The sequence below is a fragment of the Nilaparvata lugens genome, chromosome 1 (assembly GCF_014356525.2).
Source record: "Nilaparvata lugens isolate BPH chromosome 1, ASM1435652v1, whole genome shotgun sequence".
Lineage (NCBI taxonomy): Eukaryota > Metazoa > Arthropoda > Insecta > Hemiptera > Delphacidae > Nilaparvata > Nilaparvata lugens.
The window spans coordinates 29,263,950-29,287,379 of NC_052504.1; the positions used below are offsets into that span (position 1 = coordinate 29,263,950).

Below are 23,430 nucleotides of genomic sequence, written 5' to 3' on the forward strand. Positions count from 1 at the left end.
AGACATCTATCCTACCAATAATTTTTTATAACCAGGGATTTCATAGTGTACCATTTGGGACATAAGTATTTATTTTGTAATTCGGTCCCACCACAGGGGTAACATTTGCCGTGCTACCAATTTTTCCTAAATCGGTTGGATAGCATTCCACACCTATTAACCTAAGGATAGTTATCGGCTCCAACGTAATAGATTGTTGGTAAACTATGAATGGATCTATCGCCTATGAATGAGAAATCCAATTTTCAGAGCAAATGAACTTATAATCTTCAGATGAATTTTGGCAATATACTACACAAATACACAAAGAACAATATCTTAAAAGCCTAAGCATCTAAAGTCACTACGAGCTAAATATTTATCCAGTTTATGGTTGAAAAACAGTGGCTATTGGCTTGTATACACAATAAACAATATATAGACAAAATAGAACACTATAAACTGTTCAAAACTCAATTTAAAACATTAATAAATTCACTTAAACAGAAAAATATTCAGAGAACACTAATTACAACACACATAGCCAGCCATAAGTTTCAGAGAGAAGCTACAGGAAAAGCCTAGCTACCAGGAACAGAGCAAAGCTTCTTCAGTGTCGATCTTACGGACACGTCACCAAAAAAAATTATAAATTACAAGTTTAGAATTCACATTTTATATTTGTTCTCAATAAAACTTTATTTTGAAACTGTTATTCTAATTTTTTTATATATCATCTCTATTTAAATAAACCATTTATCTTTTTAATTCTGTCAACCCAGCCTCGGTGACACCATGGAATATGCAACACAATCATTTACGATAAATTCTCAGTCAAAAAGTTGTCCGTAATCGATGACTCTGATATTTACTATAAAGTTTTATAGATCTCGAATTGAAGATTCGATTCCAATCGAGAAAAAATGTAATATTACATGTCTCATTTCAGATTTTCATCTCTACTTTTTGTGTTATTTTCGCATATCCTGGACTCCAAGCATTAATTTATGGTTCCAAGGCCTATAAACAAGCATCAGGACATGCTTTTCCAGAACAAGATGATAGTCACCGTTTTATCCTTCATAGACCATGTAAGTTACTGTTCTTGTATAGGAAGATATTGGAAAGAAAATCGAAATGTAACTTACATTATTAACTTTATTAATTGAAGTTTTTAATTTTTCAAGACGACTGGGTCTAAAATTTGGGTTTTTATTTTTAAGCTGATTGGCTCCCAAATAACCCTACCTTGGCCAAATCAGAAAAATGTTAAATAATTCAGAAGTATCATCAGACTATATTGTTTACTCATGCTTATTATAATACTTGTGTGAGAGATAAGAAGGCGTCAAAAAATTGATAAGTTAAGGCAATAAATATTATTCAATTTGTAAATTTATTTATTGCCATACGAGGTGCCTAGAATATTCTCTCTCATATAGTAGTACTACCGTACAGTCTTATTAAAATAAGTCTTAACATTTTAACTGCAAGTGGCATTCTTAATTTTGTGACGATCAAGGGACTTATAAGAATAGTCGTAATTTTATAACTATTAATCAATAAGTTTAAAGTTATTGTTTTGTAAAACTTGAATTAATTTCCACCATAACTACCAATACTACCTACCTAATACTACTATGCCTAAGTAGTATTCATCTATTATATAATGTTAATATCTATTTATTCACCTTGAAGTAAATCACTTTATAAAGTGAATAATATTGTTATTGGTATTTTGCTTTGCAGTTATATATGGTTGGCCAAAGCTAGATTATGAAATGATGATCAATCTCTTGCCAGATGTTGTCATTAATATAGCAACATCGGTCGTGATTTTTAGAGCAACAAGGTTCGCTTGCGGTAAGCCATTTACAAATTTACAACATGATCATCATAGAGATAAAATAATGAAGAATATTTAAAAACCAATAATCAACTGCAAACATGATTTTTTTAGTCTAAAATATCCTCTCATAACTTAGTCTTCAATTCTAAGAATTGAGAAAAAATGTATACGGTAACTCATTCTTATAGATATAATAGAATGAACGCATTATTCTTCCAGTATATAAATAAAAATAGAAATCCAAGAACCCTTATTAAAATCTTTTACATGTTTCGGCTAGATGATGCCATTATCAAACAATTTTAATATAAGGGTACTTAGATTTCTATTTTTATATTTATATTTCAAGAGTAGCCCCAACGGAAAAAGACAATTTGATGGCGAATCAACCTCATATTCTTCCAGTATCTTTTGTAAAAAAAACTTAGGAATATATCCTATTATGTTCTTCACTGATGGCCTATATTGATTCTCCTCATATAAGTGGAATAACACTTGCAGTCATAATTATCAATAGAGAATATTTTGTGTCACCAATTATAAGATACATTTGAAAAGGTAGATATGAACCTATATCAAATCTGTGGTTTTTGTGACAATTTTTTTTCTTGCTCTTGAAGGTCAAGGTAAATTTGAACCCGATATTTTGCATTCCAGCTATTGTGTAACCTATACATAGGCCTACTGTACCTGACAGAATTTTCCATAAATGAATGAGATGTTGATGTTATTATAAGATTCATCTCAAGAATGAATATCTCAATTCTTTACAACAAAATCGTGTATGAATATTTAGAAAGGTGTATCAAAATCACCGCTCTTTTAAAATCATTTAAGCTATGGTACTTGAAATTTTATGATAACGGTAGGCCTACCCAAACATCAGTTGTGAAACGGAAAATCAAATATAGTTGTTTACATACATCGAAGATTCAACATTTTTTACTTAATCGAATTAATTATTGTCATATATTTTCCAGGGGAGAATAAAACTCTTACAAGAACGGTTTCTAATGGAGTTCTTGGTGAGAGTCTAATGAATTTCATTCTGGCAGGTTTCGGGTTGAATGCAAATGTCAGTGCTTACAACATCGGTCTAGGAAAATTGACTGGGGTATGTAAAAATTAGGAAAAATATTTTTATTAGTGTATTATATTTATACAGAGTGATTCTTAATTATGGTAAAATAATTTAATACGTGATAGTAGAGGTAAAAATAAGGAAAAAAATTCTCATAAACATATATCCATAAACGCTTCATTAGCGAGTTATACAGAGTGAAAGATTTCGACCGGAATTCAGTTCCTCTTGTGAAATACACCGATGCTGAATTGTTTGGGGACTAGTTTTTGAAAAAACGTATGGTGGATTCATATGGAGAAAATATCTGAAAAATTGAATAAAACTAGTCTGGAAGCTGTAGTGTGAGTAGTTTTTGAGAAAAAAGTTAAAATATGCAAAAAAAATCTAAGTAGAAAAACACAGACTTCTACGTTTGATGCCCAATAACTTTCTTTAATGACCAGTAAACAAATAATTTTTTGCAATAAAAATTGTAGAGAACTTAATTCTAAAAAGAATTATGTAAGCTGTGTAAACTAAAAGTTAAATGAAATGTATTCTTATGTAGTACATTACAGAACAAAAATTTGCTGGTTTATGGGGAGAGAACTAATAACTCATAGGTTGTAGCTGATTGCAAATAAAACATGGATTTAAATAACAGCTGTTTAAAACAGTTGATTTATTTTGTTTTAAATAAGAAAATATTTGAAAGAAATTATCAGCTGAAAATTATTTTCAGAAATATCTTAGCTCACTGTTGAAGAAAATAACAAACTGTAAGTTAGGCCTACTGTAACCGCGCTGTATTTTTTGTTTAATCTATTAACCAGTTATTTGTAACCATCTTACTTTGCTGTTTTGTGTTAAGTGTTAACTTTTTAAAAAATGGCAGGTGATCTTAGACATTATTCATACTCCGAATTAGCTGACATGCTTTTAATGTATGGAATGGGACACTACTGTAATAGTACTGAAGCAAGACGTTTGTTTCAAATGAACTTTCCTAACCGAGTATGTCCAAGTTCACGGTTTTTTGTCTCTATTCATCAACGTCTATCTGAAACAGGCTCTTTGAGGTCCAGAGAGCACATTTATGCTGTCAGACCCCGATCCACTAGGACTGTTGAGTTAAAGGAACAAGCTCTTAATGAAATTTATGAACATCCAGAGAAGAGCACTAGAGAATTGTCAGTGCAGTTTGATGTCAATCAATCTATTATTTGGAGGATATTAAAAGAGCAACAATTACATCCATACCACCTCCAGAAAGTTCATACTCTATTGCCACGAGACTGTATTCCCTATGCTGGTATTTGCCGATGGTTTTTAGAAAAACTTGTTAACCCAAACTTTCAAACAACCGTTTTATTTACTGACGAGGCACACTTTACAAGAACAGCTATCGTTAACGTCTACAACCAACATATTTGGGCAGCTGAGAATCCTCATGCCATCAATCCCAATCGTCCACAATATCAGTTTTCAGTAAACATTTGGGTAGGAATCATAGGAGATCATCTACTTCTGTTCGAGCTTCCTCCCAGGCTTAATAGCATTAATTATTGTCATATATTTTCCAGGGGAGAATAAAACTCTTACAAGAACGGTTTCTAATGGAGTTCTTGGTGAGAGTCTAATGAATTTCATTCTGGCAGGTTTCGGGTTGAATGCAAATGTCAGTGCTTACAACATCGGTCTAGGAAAATTGACTAGGGTATGTAAAAATTAGGAAAAATATTTTTATTAGTGTATTATATTTATACAGAGTGATTCTTAATTATGGTAAGATAATTTAATACGTGATAGTAGAGGTAAAAATAAGAAAAAAAGTTCTTATAAACATATATCCATAAACGCTTCATTAGCGAGCTATACAGAGTGAAAGATTTCGACCGGAATTCAGTTCCTCTTGTGAAATACACCGATGCTGAATTGTTTGGGGACTAGTTTTTGAAAAACGTATGGTGAATTCATATGGAGAAAATATCTGAAAAATTGAATAAAACTAGTCTGGAATCTGTAGTGTGAGTAGTTTTTGAGAAAAAAGTTAAAATATGCAAAAAATCTAAGTAGAAAAACACAGACTTCTACGTTTGATGCCCAATAACTTTCTTCAATGACCAGTAAACAAATAATTTTTTGCAATAAAAATTGTAGAGATTTTAATTCTGAAAAGAATTATGTAAGCTGTGTAAACTAAAAGTTAAATGAAATGTATTCTTATATAGTACATTACAGAACAAAAATTTGCTGTTTTATGGGGAGAGAACTAATAACTCATAGGTTGTAGCTGATTGCAAATAAAACATGGATCTAAATAACAGATGTTCGAAACAGTTGATTTATTTTGTTTTAAATAAGAAAATATTTAAAAGAAATTATCAGCTGAAAATTATTTCCAGAAATATCTTAGCTCACTGTTGAAGAAAACAACAAGCTGTAAGTTAGGCCTACTGTAACCGCGCTGTATTTTTTGTTTAATCTATTAACCAGTTATTTGTAACCATCTTACTTTGCTGTTTTGTGTTAAGTGTTAACTTTTTGAAAAATGGCAGGTGATCTTAGACATTATTCATACTCCGAATTAGCGGACATGCTTTTGATGTATGGAATGGGACACTACTGTAATAGTACTGAAGCAAGACGTTTGTTTCAAATGAACTTTCCTAACCGAGTATGTCCAAGCTCACGGTTTTTTGTCACTATTCATCAACGTCTATCTGAAACAGGCTCTTTGAGGTCCAGAGAGCACATTTATGCTGGCAGACCCCGATCCACTAGGACTGTTGAGTTAAAGGAACAAGTTCTTAATGAAATTTATGAACATCCAGAGAAGAGCACGAGAGAATTGTCAGTGCAGTTTGATGTCAATCAATCTATTATTTGGAGGATATTAAAAGAGCAACAATTACATCCATACCACCTCCAGAAAGTTCATACTCTATTGCCACGAGACTGTATTCCGATGACCCAAACCGATGGTTTTTAGAAAAACTTGTTAACCCAAACTTTCAAACAACCGTTTTATTTACTGACGAGGCACACTTTACAAGAACAGCTATCGTTAACGTCCACAACCAACATATTTGGGCAGCTGAGAATCCTCATGCCATCAATCCTAATCGTCCACAATATCAGTTTTCAGTAAACATTTGGGCAGGAATCATAGGAGATCATCTACTTCTGTTCGAGCTTCCTCCCAGGCTTAATAGCATAATCTACTTGAACTTTTTGAGAGAGGAGCTATTTATCTTACTTGAAGATGTACCTCTTCATTTGCGCCAAAACATTTGGTTTATGCATGATGGAGCTCTAGCACACTTCAGTGTTGCTGTTCGTGAACACCTGAATCACAGGTTTCCATATCAATGGATAGGCCGAGGTGGGCCAGTACCATGGCCAGCTAGGTCACCACACTTAAATCCTTTGGATTTTTATCTTTGGGGATACTTGAATACCTTAGTATACAATACTTTGATTGATACCATTGAAGAACTCCGATTAAGGATTTTGAACGGAATAGACATGATAAAGCAGACTTCTGGAACGGGTCCGACAATCGATGATAAGACGTCTGAACATATGCATTTAGAACAACGGAGGTCACTTTGATCATCATCTTTAGTCTTTTGGTATAAGTTTAATGTCATTTAGATATGTTACTTTCATATAAAAATAAAACTTTTCATAAAAACCGAATACTTTATTTGCAATCATCTACAACCTATGAGTTATTAGTTCTCTTCTCATAAAACAGCAAATTTTTGTGCTGTAATGTACTACATAAGAATACATTTCATTTAACTTTTATTTCAATTTAGTTTACACAGCTCACATAATTCTTTTCAGAATTAAATTCTCTACAATTTTTATTGCAAAAAATTATTTGTTTACTGGTCATTGAAAAAAGTTATTGGGCATCAAACGTAGAAGTCTGTTTTTTCTACTTAGATTTTTGCTTTCTCAAAAACTACTCACACTACAGCTTCCAGACTAGTTTTATTCAATTTTTCAGATATTTTTCCATATGAATCCACCATACGTTTTTCAAAAACTAGTCCCCAAACAATTCAGCATCGGTGTATTTCACAAGAGGAGCTGAATTCCGGTCGAAATCTTTCACTCTGTATAGCTCGCTAATGAATCGTTTATGGATATATGTTTATGAGAACTTTCTTTCTTATTTTTACCTCTACTATCATGTATTAAATTATTTTACCATAATTAAGAATCACTCTGTATATTTATTATTAGTATATTGTCTTCATGATTTATTATATTATATATTTAGTTTATTGTACTTATCAGTATGTTATATTTTTATTAGAATATATATATATATATATATATATATATATTATATATATATATATATATATATATATATATTGTAATATTACATTTTTTCTCACATTTGAATCGAATCTTCAATTCGAGATTTATGGAACTTTATAGTAAATATCAGAGTCATCAATAGACGGACAAACTTTTTGACAGAGAATTTATTATCGTAAATGTTTGTTGCATTGTTCCATGTTGTCACCGAGGCAGGGTTAACAAAATTACTAGATAAATGGTTTATTTAAATCGAGATATATATAAAAATTTAAAATAATAGTTTCAAAATAAAGTTTTATTGAGAACAGATGTAGAATGTGAATTCTAAACTTGTAAGTTATAATTTTTTGGTGACGTGTCTGTAAAATCTATACTGAACAAGGCGTTGGCTTTGTGACTTGCAACTTAGGTTTTTCCTGTTCAGCCCTCTCTAGAAAAATGGCTGGCTAAGCGTGTTGTTGTGGAGTTTTGCTCTGAATCATTTTCGTTTATTAATGTTTTAAATTGAGTTTTATACAAATTTTTGTGTTCTATTTTGTTAAGATATAGTTAATTTGTGTCTTCAAGCCAATAGCCACTGTTTTTCAACTGTAAACTAGATAAGTATTTTAGTTCGTAGTTACTCTAAAAATAATTAGGCTTAAGATATAGTTCTTTGTGTATTTGTATAAATTCATCTGAAGATTATAAGTTAATTTGCTCTGAAAACTGGATTTCTCATTCATAGGCAATAGATCCATTCACAATTTATCAAGAATCTATTTCATTGGAGCCGACAACTATCCTTAGGTTAATAGGTGGAATGCTATTCCAACCGATTTGAGGAAAAATTGGTAGCATGGCAAATGTTACCCCTGTGGTGGGACAGAATTACAAAATAAATATGTCCCAAATGGTACACCATGAAATCCCTGGTTATAGAAATTATTAGTAGATAGATATCTTGATAGGTTATGAATGGTTTGTTGCTGAGTGGGAAGTCGGTTCAAGAGAGATCAAGTTTTAATGAATCAGTGCATATTACAAAATGGCAAACATTAAAAATGATCTGAATCTTATAGCATTCTTAACACAAAGGTTTGATAAGCTAGATGCTAGATTTGATGAGTTAAATGCTAGATTTGATGAGCAAAATGCTAAATTTGATAAGCAAAATGCTAAGTTAGACCAAATGTTTGAAAATCAAAATGCTAGGTTTGATGATATGAAGCAAGAATGTACTAGCATTAGACTAGAGCAGGTTAGTATAAACCTTCTATTGAAAAATGCACATGAAACATTGAGTAATAATCATGAAGATGAAAACAAATTGAAGCAGGATAATAGTAGTGTTAAGATACAGGATCAACTCATTCAAGTTTCTGACAATGTAGGCCTAGTTACTGTTCTTGAAAAAGTCAACCCTAATGAGATAGTAGAATTGAGTAAAGAAGTAGGTAGGGAGTTGTCTTCACTGAAAGTCAACTATCATGAAAGTAATATTGCTACATTGAAGGTTAGGAAAACTATGAACAAAGTGAATGATTACATGAGACAGGTTTCTGTAGAGGTTAGGAACAATGTAAACAAAATGAATCTTGCTTTGAATCAAGTTGATGAGTTCAACTTTCAACTGAGAATTGAAAAGGTGTATGCAATGCATTCTCAAGTGAACATGACTAACTTTTGTAGGCAAAACAGCTTTGTTGAAACAAATGAACCCATGAATAATATCATGTTCTTGAAGAAAACGAAACGCAAAGTCTCCATTGATGTGTTAGTATTCAAAGGTTGTTTCAAGTTGCTTACTTACAAGATGATGACAATGAATCACATGATGAAAGGGTATTCCCCAACACACAATGATTAGGAATCCTGTGTCATGCCGGGATTCAGAATAGCAATGACCGTAAATACTATGTATGGTAAGAGTCCATAATTGTATCTTTTTTTTTCCTGTAGCCTATTTTTCTTGGCCCTTAATCTTTTCAATTTTCGATTCTTTCCTGTCTTTGTGTAATATTCAGTAAATTTCTTCTATGATGCATATCTTAACCAATCTTGTCCATAGTCATTTAAATTTGTATTTTTTCTGAAATAATATTAGAAGTTGAAATAGTAGCTTATTTTCCTAATCTTTAAATTGTTGATAAAACTTAACTTTTCTAAAATCTATCCATTGTTGTGTAAATAATTGTTTGCTTGTGGTATATTTTTTCATCATGTATCACTTATTTTGAAATGTGTGTTGTTTTAGGGAATTTATTTACCCAATTTTCTTTTTCTCTTGTTTGTATTTTTTAGGGAACTTATTTACCCATTATTCATCTTGATCATCTTTGTATTATAATCTTGAAATGTTTGTACTTATTATACAGTCTTTAAAATTTTAAATTATTTTAAAAAATAAATGGTTCAATTTAAAACGTTTTGTTATATTATTAATTGTAATAAGTTTTTGTGATTGATATCTTTTTCAAAATTTTTAAAATTGTTTGTTCTATAAATTTTGATATGATTGATTATCGTTTGAAATGGATGCTGGAGTGTATGTAGAATTTTTAGTGGGGTTTGTTGATTAGAATTTTGCTGGTATGTGATTGTTTTTTGAGATGGAAACCCATTATTGCCTAAAGAAGAAATAACAGAGGTTATGACTTAGAGAGGCAGTAATGAGATAATATTTTTGTGTTGATTAATAATGTTGATTGCCATAGATGCAAAAATAATGCCACAAATGATGATTAATTATGAATATTGTTTGCCTTTGAAGCAAAATATTATTGATGTTTTGAATGTTTTCTTGTTTAATGATTGATAGTAAAGTTTTGTCATGAAATGTAGTTTGTGTTTAGAACATTGAAGAGTCGAAATAAACTATAGTATCCAACAAACGATGATTAATAATATTAAATAATTTGCTTTTTATAAAATTTTTTGAACAAAAAGTTAAAACTAAATAATTTCGAAACCCTGAATGATAAATCATAAATGTGAAATGAACTTGCTATAAATGCTATAAATGAAATGTTATACTAAATGATAATGAAATGCAGATATATTATGAAATGATTGTGAATAGAAGATCAATTGTCTGAAATTATTGAAATATGTATTGAAATTAATTTTTGTTGTGATGATCTGATGTTTTTTACAATTTTGATAATGATACAGGGTGTTATGAAATTCTATTTCTATTTTGAAGAATGGATTAAATTTTGATATTTGAACAGTGAATAGATGAAAATGAATTTTTTTAAATTTATCATTGATATGTCCATATTTCACAATTTATGTATTGCTGACTGTATAATAGGATGTTAACAAATTTCAAGTTCATAAATATTTAAAAATAATTTTCATGTGTATTAGATTGTATTGATAGCCTAATCAAGTTTTTCTTTTTAGTGTATAAGCATTTTAAGATAACAGGTACAGCACAGACATTAACATTGAAATAGTTATCATGTGAATCTCGAAATCAGCAACAAGTGAACGCCATGAAGAGTGTTAAGAACATTTGGGTGATTTTCGAACTAGTGTGACTCATCTACGCTGCGGCCTACACCAATAACTACGCCAAAATTTACGCTGATGCCTACACTAATATCTACGCCGATGCCTGCGCCGAAGCCAATGCCTGCGCCAATGCTGATGCCAACGCCAATAACTATGCCAATGTCAACACCAATAACTACACCAATGCCTGTGCCAATGCCAAAATCTGCGCCAATGCTGATTCCAACGCCAATATCTACGCCGATGCCTGCGCCGAAGCCAATGCCTGCGCCAATGCTGATGCCAAAATCTGTGCCAATGCTGATGCCAACGCCAATAACTATGCCAATGTCAACACCAATAACTACACCAATGCCTGTGCCAATGCCAAAATCTGCGCCAATGCTGATTCCAATGCCAATATTTACGCCGATGCCTGCGCCAATGCCAATGCCTGTGCCAATGCTGATGTCAATGCCAAAATCAACGCTGATGCCTGCGCAAATGCCAATGCCAATGCCTGCGCCAATGCCAATGCCAATATCAACCGCGTCAATAGTGAAAGAAATGAACATTTTTTGATTTATTGAAATTTTATGTGAAAATTAAATGTAACAATTCATCAATTCATTAAAAAAAAAAAAATAATAATAATAATAATATAATAATAATAAATTTTTCATTCAACATACTAAATTTTTTTTATGCAATAAAAAATTAAATTTTTCTATCTATTAAATTTATGTGCAATTTCAGAAAACTATTCTTTACATATTAAACTTTCTGTTGAGATATTTTCCTTTAAATTATAAAGCTAAATCAAAAGTAATATTGATATTCTATATTTTGAGATATTGTTTGGAAACATATAACAAACGCTATTGATGAATTTTTATAATAATTTTCAATATTATTGGATGACATGTAATGTTTTTCTAGAAAAAATTGTTACTGTTCTCGAATTTAAATTTCAACAATTTTCATTAGGGTCAATGTAAATTTTTTTCTTTAAATTTTCAAACAGTAAAATTTTTTTATGTCAAGAGGGGGGTATTTGTAATATTACATTTTTTCTCACATTTGAATCGAATCTTCAATTCGAGATTTATGGAACTTTATAGTAAATATCAGAGTCATCAATAGACAGACAAACTTTTTGACGGAGAATTTATTATTGTGAATGTTTGTTGCATTGTTCCATGTTGTCACCGAGGCAGGGTTAACAAAATTACTAGAAATGGTTTATTTAAATCGAGATATATATAAAAATTTAAAATAATAGTTTCAAAATAAAGTTTTATTGAGAACAGATGTAGAATGTGAATTCTAAACTTGTAAGTTATAATTTTTTGGTGACGTGTCTGTAAAATCTATACTGAACAAGGCGTTGGCTTTGTGACTTGCAACTTAGGTTTTTCCTGTTCAGCCCTCTCTAGAAAAATGGCTGGCTAAGCGTGTTGTTGTGGAGTTTTGCTCTGAATCATTTTCGTTTATTAATGTTTTAAATTGAGTTTTATACAAATTTTTGTGTTCTATTTTGTTAAGATATAGTTAATTTGTGTCTTCAAGCCAATAGCCACTGTTTTTCAACTGTAAACTAGATAAGTATTTTAGTTCGTAGTTACTCTAAAAATAATTAGGCTTAAGATATAGTTCTTTGTGTATTTGTATAAATTCATCTGAAGATTATAAGTTAATTTGCTCTGAAAACTGGATTTCTCATTCATAGGCAATAGATCCATTCACAATTTATCAAGAATCTATTTCATTGGAGCCGACAACTATCCTTAGGTTAATAGGTGGAATGCTATTCCAACCGATTTAAGGAAAAATTGGTAGCACGGCAATATATATATATATATATATATATATATATAAACCGATTTTGCAGAATAAGTAAGTAAGTATTCCTTAGAAAACTCATGTTTTCTGTCTTTTTGAAACTTTTGTGATATAAAATAAGGCATAGGCTATACGACTAAAAGTATATTTCACTGATTCTTCTTAACTATATGCTCTGTCGTCAATATAATTTGAAAATATTGAAACATAGCAAAATTGCCCAGTTGCACAAAAACCCGTTGAATTTTAATCATGATTAAATGTCACGAGAACCAATAAAAGAAGGCTTTTTTGAATGAAGGCTTCTCTCGGACTATGACTTGAAAAATTAGTTTTTTACAATATTATATTCTGTACTTAGTGGTTCTTAACAAATGTAATATGTGTTGCAGATAATGCATACCAGAATTGTGAAGTTATGTGGATTGAGCCTTGTACTTATAGCGATCCATCCACCTACACTGCTGGCCTTCTCCAGGATAAGCATGTATCATCTACAAGCAATACACTTTCTTATATCAATGCTTGTGTCAGTAATTGGTTAGTAATCAAATACAATTTATTGATTGAAGTTGAATATATACGGTAACCTTCTATTGCGACTCAGTCTAATCAAATGCACCTTGATATTCCGATTGGACATATTATAAGGATGTTCATATTAACATTTGAAATAACAATGAATGAAAATCATCAAAATGATTGTTATGTGTTAAATTGATTCATAACTGTTTTTGTCGTGATATTGGACAGTAAGTTCTCTTTATTTAAAAAGCTATGGCCGAATTAAGTAGTATTTGTGGGACCCCAGGCAGATACCACTACCATCAAATCTTATCATGGAGAGAATGGACAATAATTTTCAGGCAACACAGATTGATGGAATAGTATTAATAGTTTCTAATTTGTTAGCTAGAGTAGTAGCTCATCCTTGATATGACTGAACACCTCCATTGAAATTAAAAAGAAAGGAAATAAAGAAACAATTCATCATCCATAAATTGATGGGAATTTCCCAAGATCGAAACTATGATTTGAGAGGTACAAACATAAAGAGATGACAAACTTCGTGTATATTATTTATTAATCAATATGATTCAAATCACATTGTGTTTTTCATTTTCTTCGTTGATCTCTTCAATATCATTATTCTTGATGGTACCTGCTTGCTAATAATATTTTGAAACCATTAGCTTATTTTTTCAAACATTAATTTTGGATTTTTTTTTTCAATTTTTATCCAATAATCTTAGTAATGACCTCACACAGATAGATGCGCATGAACCACATTGATTCGTAAGACGTACGGAAATTCTAAAATAAATTTTTCCATTGAAACTCTAGTAATATGAGAGAAACTCGAGTAGCCGAATATATTTACAACACTGGAGTGAAATCTCGATTTGAACATGTCTCACCTGTTAATTTTCAATTTCAAAAGTATTTGGATGAGGCCAAAGCTTTAAAAGAGGGGTCCGGTGTCTCCCCAGGGATAATTTTCATAAATAGACTGATAACCCTTGAAGAAATGTAAGCAACTCAATACCGTTTTTATTGCTTCTCATTACAGCAAACCTGATCTAGAAAAGTTTTTTAACAATAATTAGTTCATCAATTTTTTTCATACTAGTGATTTCAAAATATGATATCGACTCTGGGTTTCTTATCACAGGATTGACCTTGAGAGGTTGTGAATGAAAGTACTACATAATTTCGCTCCTGGGTTTTGGAAGATTTTGTGTTATAAATAGTCACGGATAAGTACAAATTTTGTGTTTATTTCATTATTAATTGTTTCTTGATCACGTTTTATCATTTTGTTTTAGATTTTAATTCTTAATTCTATTTTAAAAAGCCAAACACCGTTTAGAGGTTAGTTTGAGGTTAGGTTTTCGAGATTTAAAAATAAACATAGATAGTTTACTTGACTAGAATTATAACCAAATTAAAATCCTATCATTTATAAATCAATTATTATTATTATTGCAAGTAATATAATTTCTTAGATAGGAAGATGAGCTCAAGTAAAACACCGAAGGTTAATAATAGAAATGTAAACATAGCGAGAGTACTTACGCGTTCCCAAAACCAAAATTCAAAAACGCCAAAACCAAAAACCCCAGTTCTTCAAACTACTTTAGCCGAAAAAGTTGCTCAACTACAAAGTAGCCACACTAATTTAAAAAACCAATTAGAAGTAACTTTAAAAACGTCTGAGGAAGAAAGGTTAGGGATGGTAGAAGAAATTAAATCTTTGGAACTGATTATAAAATTACAAGATGAAGACCATAAAAAAGAAATACTAAATCTAAAAAATCAATGTAGTCTAATGTCGGAGGAAATAAAGAAACTAAAATCTAAATTTGATAATACTAAATGTATGATAGAACCTCCGTCCAAATGCAAAAAAATAGAATCTAACCTAAATGATGGGAAATGCTCTGAAAATGGTCGAATAAAACGTACAGTGAGGTTTTGAAGACAGCAACCAAAAATATAGCTGAGGGAAATAAAGATAGGAAAGGGAGAGTTCTGCTACTGACGTCCAGTCATGGACGTGATTGCAGTGATCTCCTTGATAAAAGATTAAAAAATAAATTTGATGTCCAATGTTTTTTCAAGCCAAGTGCATCAATTAATGCAGTTGTAGAGTCAGCTAGGGAACAAACTAAAGACTTTGATGAAAATGACTATCTAATTGTACTGGGTGGCTCAAATAATATAAATGAACCTAACTTGAATCATCTTCCTCAAGTAACAGAAAAAATCAAGGAAATTGTGCCACTCAGCAAAAAAACAAACTTAATAATAAGTACTATTCCTAATAGGTTTGATAGGCCAGAATTAAATGAAGCAATCAATTCGACAAACAAATCAATCCATAATACAATCAACAGCCTAAAAAATAAGAATTCTAAACAACTGGGGATTTGTTTTCTAAATGAAAGGCTGAAAAGACATAACTTCACTAATCATGGGTTGCATCTAAATCGATCTGGCAAAGTAATCTTTTGTAATAGATTGGCAGAGCTGATTGAAAGCCGTTTGCAATCCTCTGGTTTAAAAACAGTCAGAAAAACAAATAACGATTTTTTAGTAAATTGGCTCAAAACAGGGAAAGGGAAATAGCTACAAATGCTAGAGATAGAGTAGCACAAGATGGTAAGGTTTTTAGTATTTATCATCAAAATATTCAGTATCTTCGCAACAAAATTGACAGATTAGAAGTATTTCTTAAACAGGAGGATCCTGACATTGTTATTTTCACAGAGCATGGCTTAAAAATAAAGGAAATAAATCAAGTTAGGATTCCAGGCTATTCACTGAGATCAGAATTTTGTAGAATAGCTCATAGAAGTGGTGGTGTATGTATATTCACTAGCAATGCTAAACATACCCAAACTTATGAACTGGATTTTGTTAAGAGATTTTCTGTTGAGATGGATTTAGAGGTGACGGGACTAAGGTTAAAAATTGATGATCGATTTGAGGTAGTAGTGTTAGGTATCTATAGGTCACCAAATGGAGACTGGCAAAAATTTTGTGAGCTGCTCCATACACTTTTGGAAATTACAACCGCTCGTTTCACAAATGTTATAGTAGTAGGAGATTTCAATACCGATTTTGCCAGGCACGATAAAATGACAGAGGATATTAGAGATATTATTAATATGAATAATTTAGAAATTAAGGTCCACGAATATACAAGAGTAACTCGAACTTCACAGACAATTATTGATAATATCCTCACAAATATAGAAGGTTGTAATGTCAGGTTAGGTAGCTCAGATCTATCAGATCATAACTATCAAATTTTAGATGTTAAGTTGCAGGGCCAGAATCCAAGCAGGAAAAAAACTTTTGTGAAAGAAATTCAGCAATATGAGCTAGGAAATATAAATTGTTTGAAGCAGGAACTGCTTCAAGAAAATTGGAGTAGTGTTTATAACAGTTGTAACCTAAATTACAAATATAAGCAATTCATTGATACTCTAAGATTTCACATTAGTGTATGCTGTCCGATAAAAAAAGTCAAAGTAAAAAGTAAATTAAACAAAGTAGATGAATGGATAACTGAAGATATCTTACTCAAAGAAATATTGTTAGGGAAGCTTATGAGGAATTTAAATTAGTGAGGGATGTTCCGAGTGAGGTCAAATACAAATGTCTAAAGAAAAACTATGCAAAAGAAGTGAGGAAAGCTAAGTGTAAGAAAACAGCTGAAATATTAACAACTAGTACCAATTTTAACTCTGCTGTTTGGGAGGTAATTAATAGAAATAGGAGAGCAGCTCAAAAGGATACAGTTACTAATGTCCCTAGGATAATCGATGAACATGGAATGGAAATTATATGGATGATAGTATAGACATTTGTAACTTTTTCAATAAATATTATCAACAGGTTGCATATAATCTCCAAAAGTCACTGAACACTAATACTTATAATACAGCTACATTAAATGCTGAGCCAATTGAAAAGGTATTTAAATTTCATCCATTATCAAGAGATGAGTTGTCAAGAATAATAAAAAATTTGAATAACAAAAAAACAGTAGGATTGGATGGGGTCTCAAGCAAAATTTTAAAAGAATGTGAAAATGAATTACTGGACCCTTTATTGCATCTCCTTAATACTTCACTAGAGCAGGGTATTTTCCCTGATGATCTGAAACAAGGAAAAATTTTGCCAATTTTCAAGAGCGGTGATTCTAAAAGAGTTGAAAATTATAGACCCATTAGTATTCTAAATGTAATAAGTAAAATTTTTGAAAGAGTAGTTTTAAATAGGTTATTGATGCACCTGGAAGAAATTAATTTCATATGTGATGAACAGCATGGGTTCCAGAAAGGGAAATCTACTAAGACTGCAATAGTATCCCTTGTTGAAAGACTAATAGATATAATAGATTCAGGTGAGAAGGCAGCCGCAATATTTCTTGATTTATCCAAAGCTTTTGATTGTGTGAACCATAGAATATTATTGGAAATACTAAAAACTGTAGGTGTGAATGGTATAGAACTAAAATGGTTTGAATCATATCTCATAGGTAGAAACCAGTGTGTTGAGCTTACCAAGGTGGATGGGAATGAAATAGTAAAAATTAAATCTCAAAAACTGGAGGTCCAGGCTGGAGTACCTCAAGGCTCAATTCTGGGTCCCTTACTGTTTCTGTTGTATGTGAACCAAATACCAAAAGAGTTAAAAGATCACAGAGCTCTGTTGTTTGCTGATGACACATCGCTTATCTTTAACAATTATTTATTAGATAGTCTAGAAATAAATGCTTTTACTGGAGTACAGTCAATTGTCCAATTCTTGAAGCAAAGGCAATTAACAATAAATAGTAAGAAATGTCAATTCCTACAATTCAAAAGTAAATATAATTCAGTAGAGGATAGAGAAATAAATGTGTTTGTAGAGGAAAATGAATTAGACCAAGAAGAGAAAGTAGCATTCTTGGGAATTTTATTGGATAGGAAATTAACATGGCATCCTTACATTGAGAGGATATGTAATAAGATATCATCTGGGGTATTTGTCCTGCGGCAGCTTGCTAGGCTGAATGATAAAAAACTACTGTTAACTGCTTACCATGGACTTATACTATCTCATATTAGGTATGCTATTTTAGTATGGGGTAATTCATCTCAACAAAATATGGACAGAGTGTTTAAGATTCAAAAGAAGGCACTCAGATGTATAGAGAAAGTGAATAGGTTAGACTCTTGTAGGCCTTTATTTAAAAAGCTTGGTCTATTAACTGTGCCATCATTGTATGTATATGAAGTTGTAATGCATGTGAAAAAGAGTGGTGTGATCCAGAATTCAGATGTTCATGAGTATAATACGCGAAACAGAGCAGATTATCATATAATGGGTCACAATAGTAGGTTATTTGAACAAAAACCAGATTATATTGGTAGGAAATTTTATAACAAGCTACCTCAAATCTTGAAAAGTAATGATGATTTGAAGATTTTCAAAAAACAAATGAAAAAATATTTAGTTGATAAAGCTTTTTATAGTGTACAAGAATTCCTTTCAATCCTAAACTAGGTTGAACTACTTAGTGTTAGAATTATTATGTAATAACATGACTTGTCTTATACTCCATGACTGGAGTCTTTAGGACGTAATCTAAAAAAAAAAAAAAAAAAAAAAAAACAGTATCTCTACATCCTAATTTTCTTTACCCATCATTCGAGCCCGGTAGCCCCACCACACCCTTCAATCCGCCCCTGTACGGTAAGGTGGGATACTGTAAAATAATATAATAATTTATATGGTTGACATATTTAACTAATCATGTAGACGCTTATCATCTATAAAAATAAGCTAGTTAATGCTCTTGAATATAATATAATAAAGCCTCATTTTTACCTTACCTTATTTGATTTCAGGTTTTTCGATGATAAAGGCAATAAGAAACACGTCAAGTCGAGACTTCGCTGTTATTGGATCATCAGTATTCACTAGCTTTGTAGGAACAATATATTCATAACATAATGATTTCAATTTAATTAATATTTTAAAATCATTAATATTAAAAATCATGATAAAACATTTCAAATAAAAATTCTGTTCACCTTACAACTAGACTTCCGGTATATCAATAACAAATCCAAGTATTGATAATTTTACATCATTGTCTATAATATCAAAACCGTAGAGTTGTGTAGTGTTGTGGAGTGAAAATGTCAAAAGCAGAGCAGTGCTGATAGTGTGAATGTGTATATTATAATACATGATAATTTATTTATATATCACTATTGTTATCTTTTGTTAATTTCAAGTTAGTTGCTAGATTAAGTAGTAGTCCTGGTGAGAACTACCTATCTTATTAATATTTAACCCATTATTATATTAGAAAAAAATTGCTCATTAGTATTTTTGGACTAGATTGCAATGGATAAAAAAAATTGTCTATAATATCTATCTATTCCTTCGAATTCCAACATTGGGATTTCAATAATCTTACAATCCATTCGTATAGGCTGTAACATTCATGAAATGGTAACAATAAAAAAATAATAATTTGTTCAAATATGATTTTCAGAAATCCACATAGGTATTTTAAAGTTCAAACTAATTAATAGTCGTCAATTTCATATGATAATATGAATTCAACTTGTTCTTCATTAATACTTTCACTTTTTCCAGATCCTACCTAATATTGTTCTAACGTCTGGATGTGGTGGCTCATCACCTGCACTTTTAAAACTATTGTCCTCAAATATTTTGATTGCTATAATCACTGCTGTGACTGCAGACAAACTTCTGGAAGGTAATATGTTTAAGAAAATCAGATTATATTATATCTTTCTGAAAAGTGTCAGAAAATATAGCTTACATATTCCAGGGGAGAATTGAATATTACTTCTCAATATAGAGACAAAATTAGACGGGGTTTCAGGTGTTTTCGGAGTCGGCAGGGCAAGAAGCTCTCCGATTAGCTTCTGATTGGGTTGGCGCCCAAAAAACCGCCTAATATGGTATCGCCCATACTGTAATGATAATGAAACAAGGACGTCACTAAAATCATAGTTTCCAATTTTGTTCACATCATATAGATTCACGGTTTGTCAAGTAGTTTGACTTACTTTTTTCCCATCAACTTTCCTTTTAACAATTCCCCTTTCAAATGATTTACTTACAGTATTTTATGCGTCTAGAATAGATTTTTTATACTTAATTTATTGAAAATTAGTATTGTAGCCTAAGTGCTCTGCTTTGTTCATAATAGAGTGCTAAACATTCAACTGAATCTCAGTTAACACTTACATTATTATTAATGCTCTTATTGAGTTATTTAGTGCTTTGCGACTCCTCCCTGCACACGGACAAATCACCCATGCAGGGAGAATATTCATGTAATCCATAACACTTATATTTTTTAAATATGTCATATTTCATGAATAAACTAATTTGAATTTGACTTGACCATGTATGGAATTTTTCTCATTTCAATCACTTCATTTACGTAACGTTCAATTCTTTTGCAGGTGGTAAGCCAGTTGTTGAGGAAAATAATGAGCATCACAATCAAAACAATCATTTATCATTCAGCGAAGAACTTTTCTCTCTTTGCATCTAAGAACCTTTTCTTCAGTTTCATTCTCATTTTTCAATTTTGTCGGACAAAACAACATCAATGTCCAACACAGATTTATATTCATTATTTATATTCACATTAACTCTGATAATGATAATAATTATTATACGGTAGTTACTTATTATACCATACAGGACTCCTCTGTAGTTGTGAAGTGGAATTATGAAATAGCCCACTTTTCATGAGATAATTCACTCATTAATTCTACTTATTATTTATTATCCAATATATATAATAAACATTAATGAGTGATAAATTTCATATACATTTTTAATAAAGAAGAAAATTTATTAATACTTGTTGAGTTATTTAGTGCATTAGCTCAATAGTTTATTAGCTATTTTATTCATCAACTCATTTACATATCATATAGTGCATATTAGTTTCATTACTCATTTGAATAGTGTAATTCAACTACTATATTATATTCAATCAAGCCATGGTTGTGTATAATGTGATGTTATTTTGTATGTTTTGCCGTGCTACCAATATATCCTAAATAGGTTGAATAGCATTTTTCACCTATTAACCTAAAGAAAGTTATCGGCTCCAAAATGGTAAATTCTTGATAAATTATGAATGGATCTATTGCTAATGAATAGGGAATCCAGTTTTCAGAGCAAATCAACTTATAATCTTCATAAGAATTTTGGCAATATACAACACAAATCCACAAAACAATACCTTACAACACTTAAACATATAGCATCATTACAAGCTAAAATACTTATCCATTTATATAGTTGAAAACAATGGCTATAGGCTTGTAGACACACAAATCAAATTATACAAAATTAGAACACTATAAAACTGTTCAAATCTCAAATTAAAACATTATAAATTTCAATTAAACAGAAAAATATTCAGAGAGCACAAAACACCTTCATAGCCAGCCACCATTTTTTAGAGAAGGGCGACAAAGATAGCATTTTAGATGAAGCCAAAAATGGTGACAACGTTATGAACACATCTTCGATATTAAATTCCAAAAATTTATAAATTACAAGTTTAGAATTTACATTTTATATTTGTTCTCAATAAAACTTTATTTCGAAACTGTTATTTTAAATTTATTTATCCTCTATGCTATTTATAATGATCTGTTAATTCTGTTAACTCTGTTTCGGTGATACCATGGAATGTGTAACACAATTATTTATGATAAATTCTCAGTTAAAAGTTGTCTGCATATCGATTACTCTGATATTACTATCAAGTTTTATAGATCTCGAATTGAAGATTCGATTTTAATTGAAAAAAATGTAATTTTACAGTTTCTTTTAAAGTTTATTGTTTTTCAAGTTGATAAAAACTGCTGACAATATCAAATCAGGTTTCTGGTTCTCATAGAAAAAAACATTATAATTTTTCTCTAATAAAATATGAGGAAATTTGATAATATCAGGGGATGGAATAATATATACAGCAGCCTCATGTTTCTCATTTGCTCAAGTTTTTAATATTATTCACGATTGTTCTTGTGAATAAAAGGATTGAAAATATGGAAAATTGAAATAACACTAATTAATTGATTATTTGAAAAAATACTCATTATTGGAGCATAAAATTGTATGTCTCTGATACAATAAATATATTGTTTCAAGCTATTTCAAGCCTGACAAGCTATTTAAAATCCTTGCAGAATATTGGATGAACTTACAAAGCTCTGAAATATGAAGTTGATAAGATGCAGGCAAAGAGTATAGAATGTAATTTACATTCTATCCTCACTGGATGCAGGGGTGAATATGAGGGGGGGCAGCCCCCCCTCCAGGGAATAATTAGTATGAAGAAAAATAAGTACAGTAATCTGGATTTTGAATTTTAGTTAATAAAACACATACACTAAATGAAGTCTTGGCAATTTATACATACATGACAGAACAAAATATTTATAGCTAGCACACTATTTGTAGCTAGAACCCTTCCAAACACGATAATCACAATCGCGGATTTAATTTGGATAAGTGTTTAGAAATGTGACATTGTTAAAATATAGACCAATGTTTGAGAAACAGTAACTGAGATATTTCCATCATTTTGTTTGTTTAGAAATATGCATTTTCTTATGATTTAATGTCAACAGTAAAGAAGCATGATCTCGGTAAAGTAAAAAGGGCATTCAGCGCAAATTACCCTCTGAATATGAACAGCAAAACTGATATAAATAAGTATCATGGGATACTTAGAATCACTTAACTTTACATTAACCTCAACCCCCCTTCCACCCCAAATTCCAAAAATTTATAAATTACAAGTTTAGAATTTACATTTTATATTTGTTCTCAATAAAACTTTATTTCGAAACTGTTATTTTAAATTTATTTATCCTCTATGCTATTTATAATAATCTGTTAATTCTGTTAACTCTGTTTTGGTGATACCATGGAATGTACAACACAATTATTTATGATAAATTCTCAGTTAAAAGTTGTCCGCATATCGATTACTCTGATATTTACTATCAAGTTTTATAGATCTCGAATTGAAGATTTGATTTTAATCGAGAAAAAATGTAATATTACAAATACCCCCCTCTTGACATAAAAAATTTACTGTTTGAGAATTTAAAGAAAAAAAATTACATTGAAACAAATGGAAATTGTTGAAATTAAATTCGAGAACAGTAACAATTTTTTCTATAAAAACATTACATGTCATCCCATAATATTGAAAATTATTATAAAAATTCATCAATAGCATTTGTTATACATTTCCAAACAATATTTCAAGGTATAGAGTATCAAAATTACTTTTGATTTA

General features: G+C 30.7%; 1 protein-coding gene across 4 annotated transcripts in view; it reads left to right on the forward strand.

Annotated features, from left to right (window-relative positions):
- The window catches only part of LOC111050556, a 36,040-nt gene extending 14,317 nt beyond the window's left edge, over nt 1-21,723 (forward strand). For all 4 annotated transcript variants that reach the window (XM_039424813.1, XM_022336899.2, XM_039424826.1 and 1 more), the window contains 7 exons: nt 929-1,070; nt 1,729-1,842; nt 2,809-2,942; nt 12,944-13,091; nt 18,956-19,035; nt 19,716-19,839; nt 20,558-21,723. In XM_039424813.1, coding sequence (XP_039280747.1) covers nt 929-1,070; nt 1,729-1,842; nt 2,809-2,942; nt 12,944-13,091; nt 18,956-19,035; nt 19,716-19,839; nt 20,558-20,649 — 834 coding nt within the window. In that variant the 3' untranslated portion in view covers nt 20,650-21,723. The remainder of the gene's footprint in view (nt 1-928; nt 1,071-1,728; nt 1,843-2,808; nt 2,943-12,943; nt 13,092-18,955; nt 19,036-19,715; nt 19,840-20,557) is intronic.
- The last annotated feature ends 1,707 nt before the right edge of the window (nt 21,724-23,430 follow it).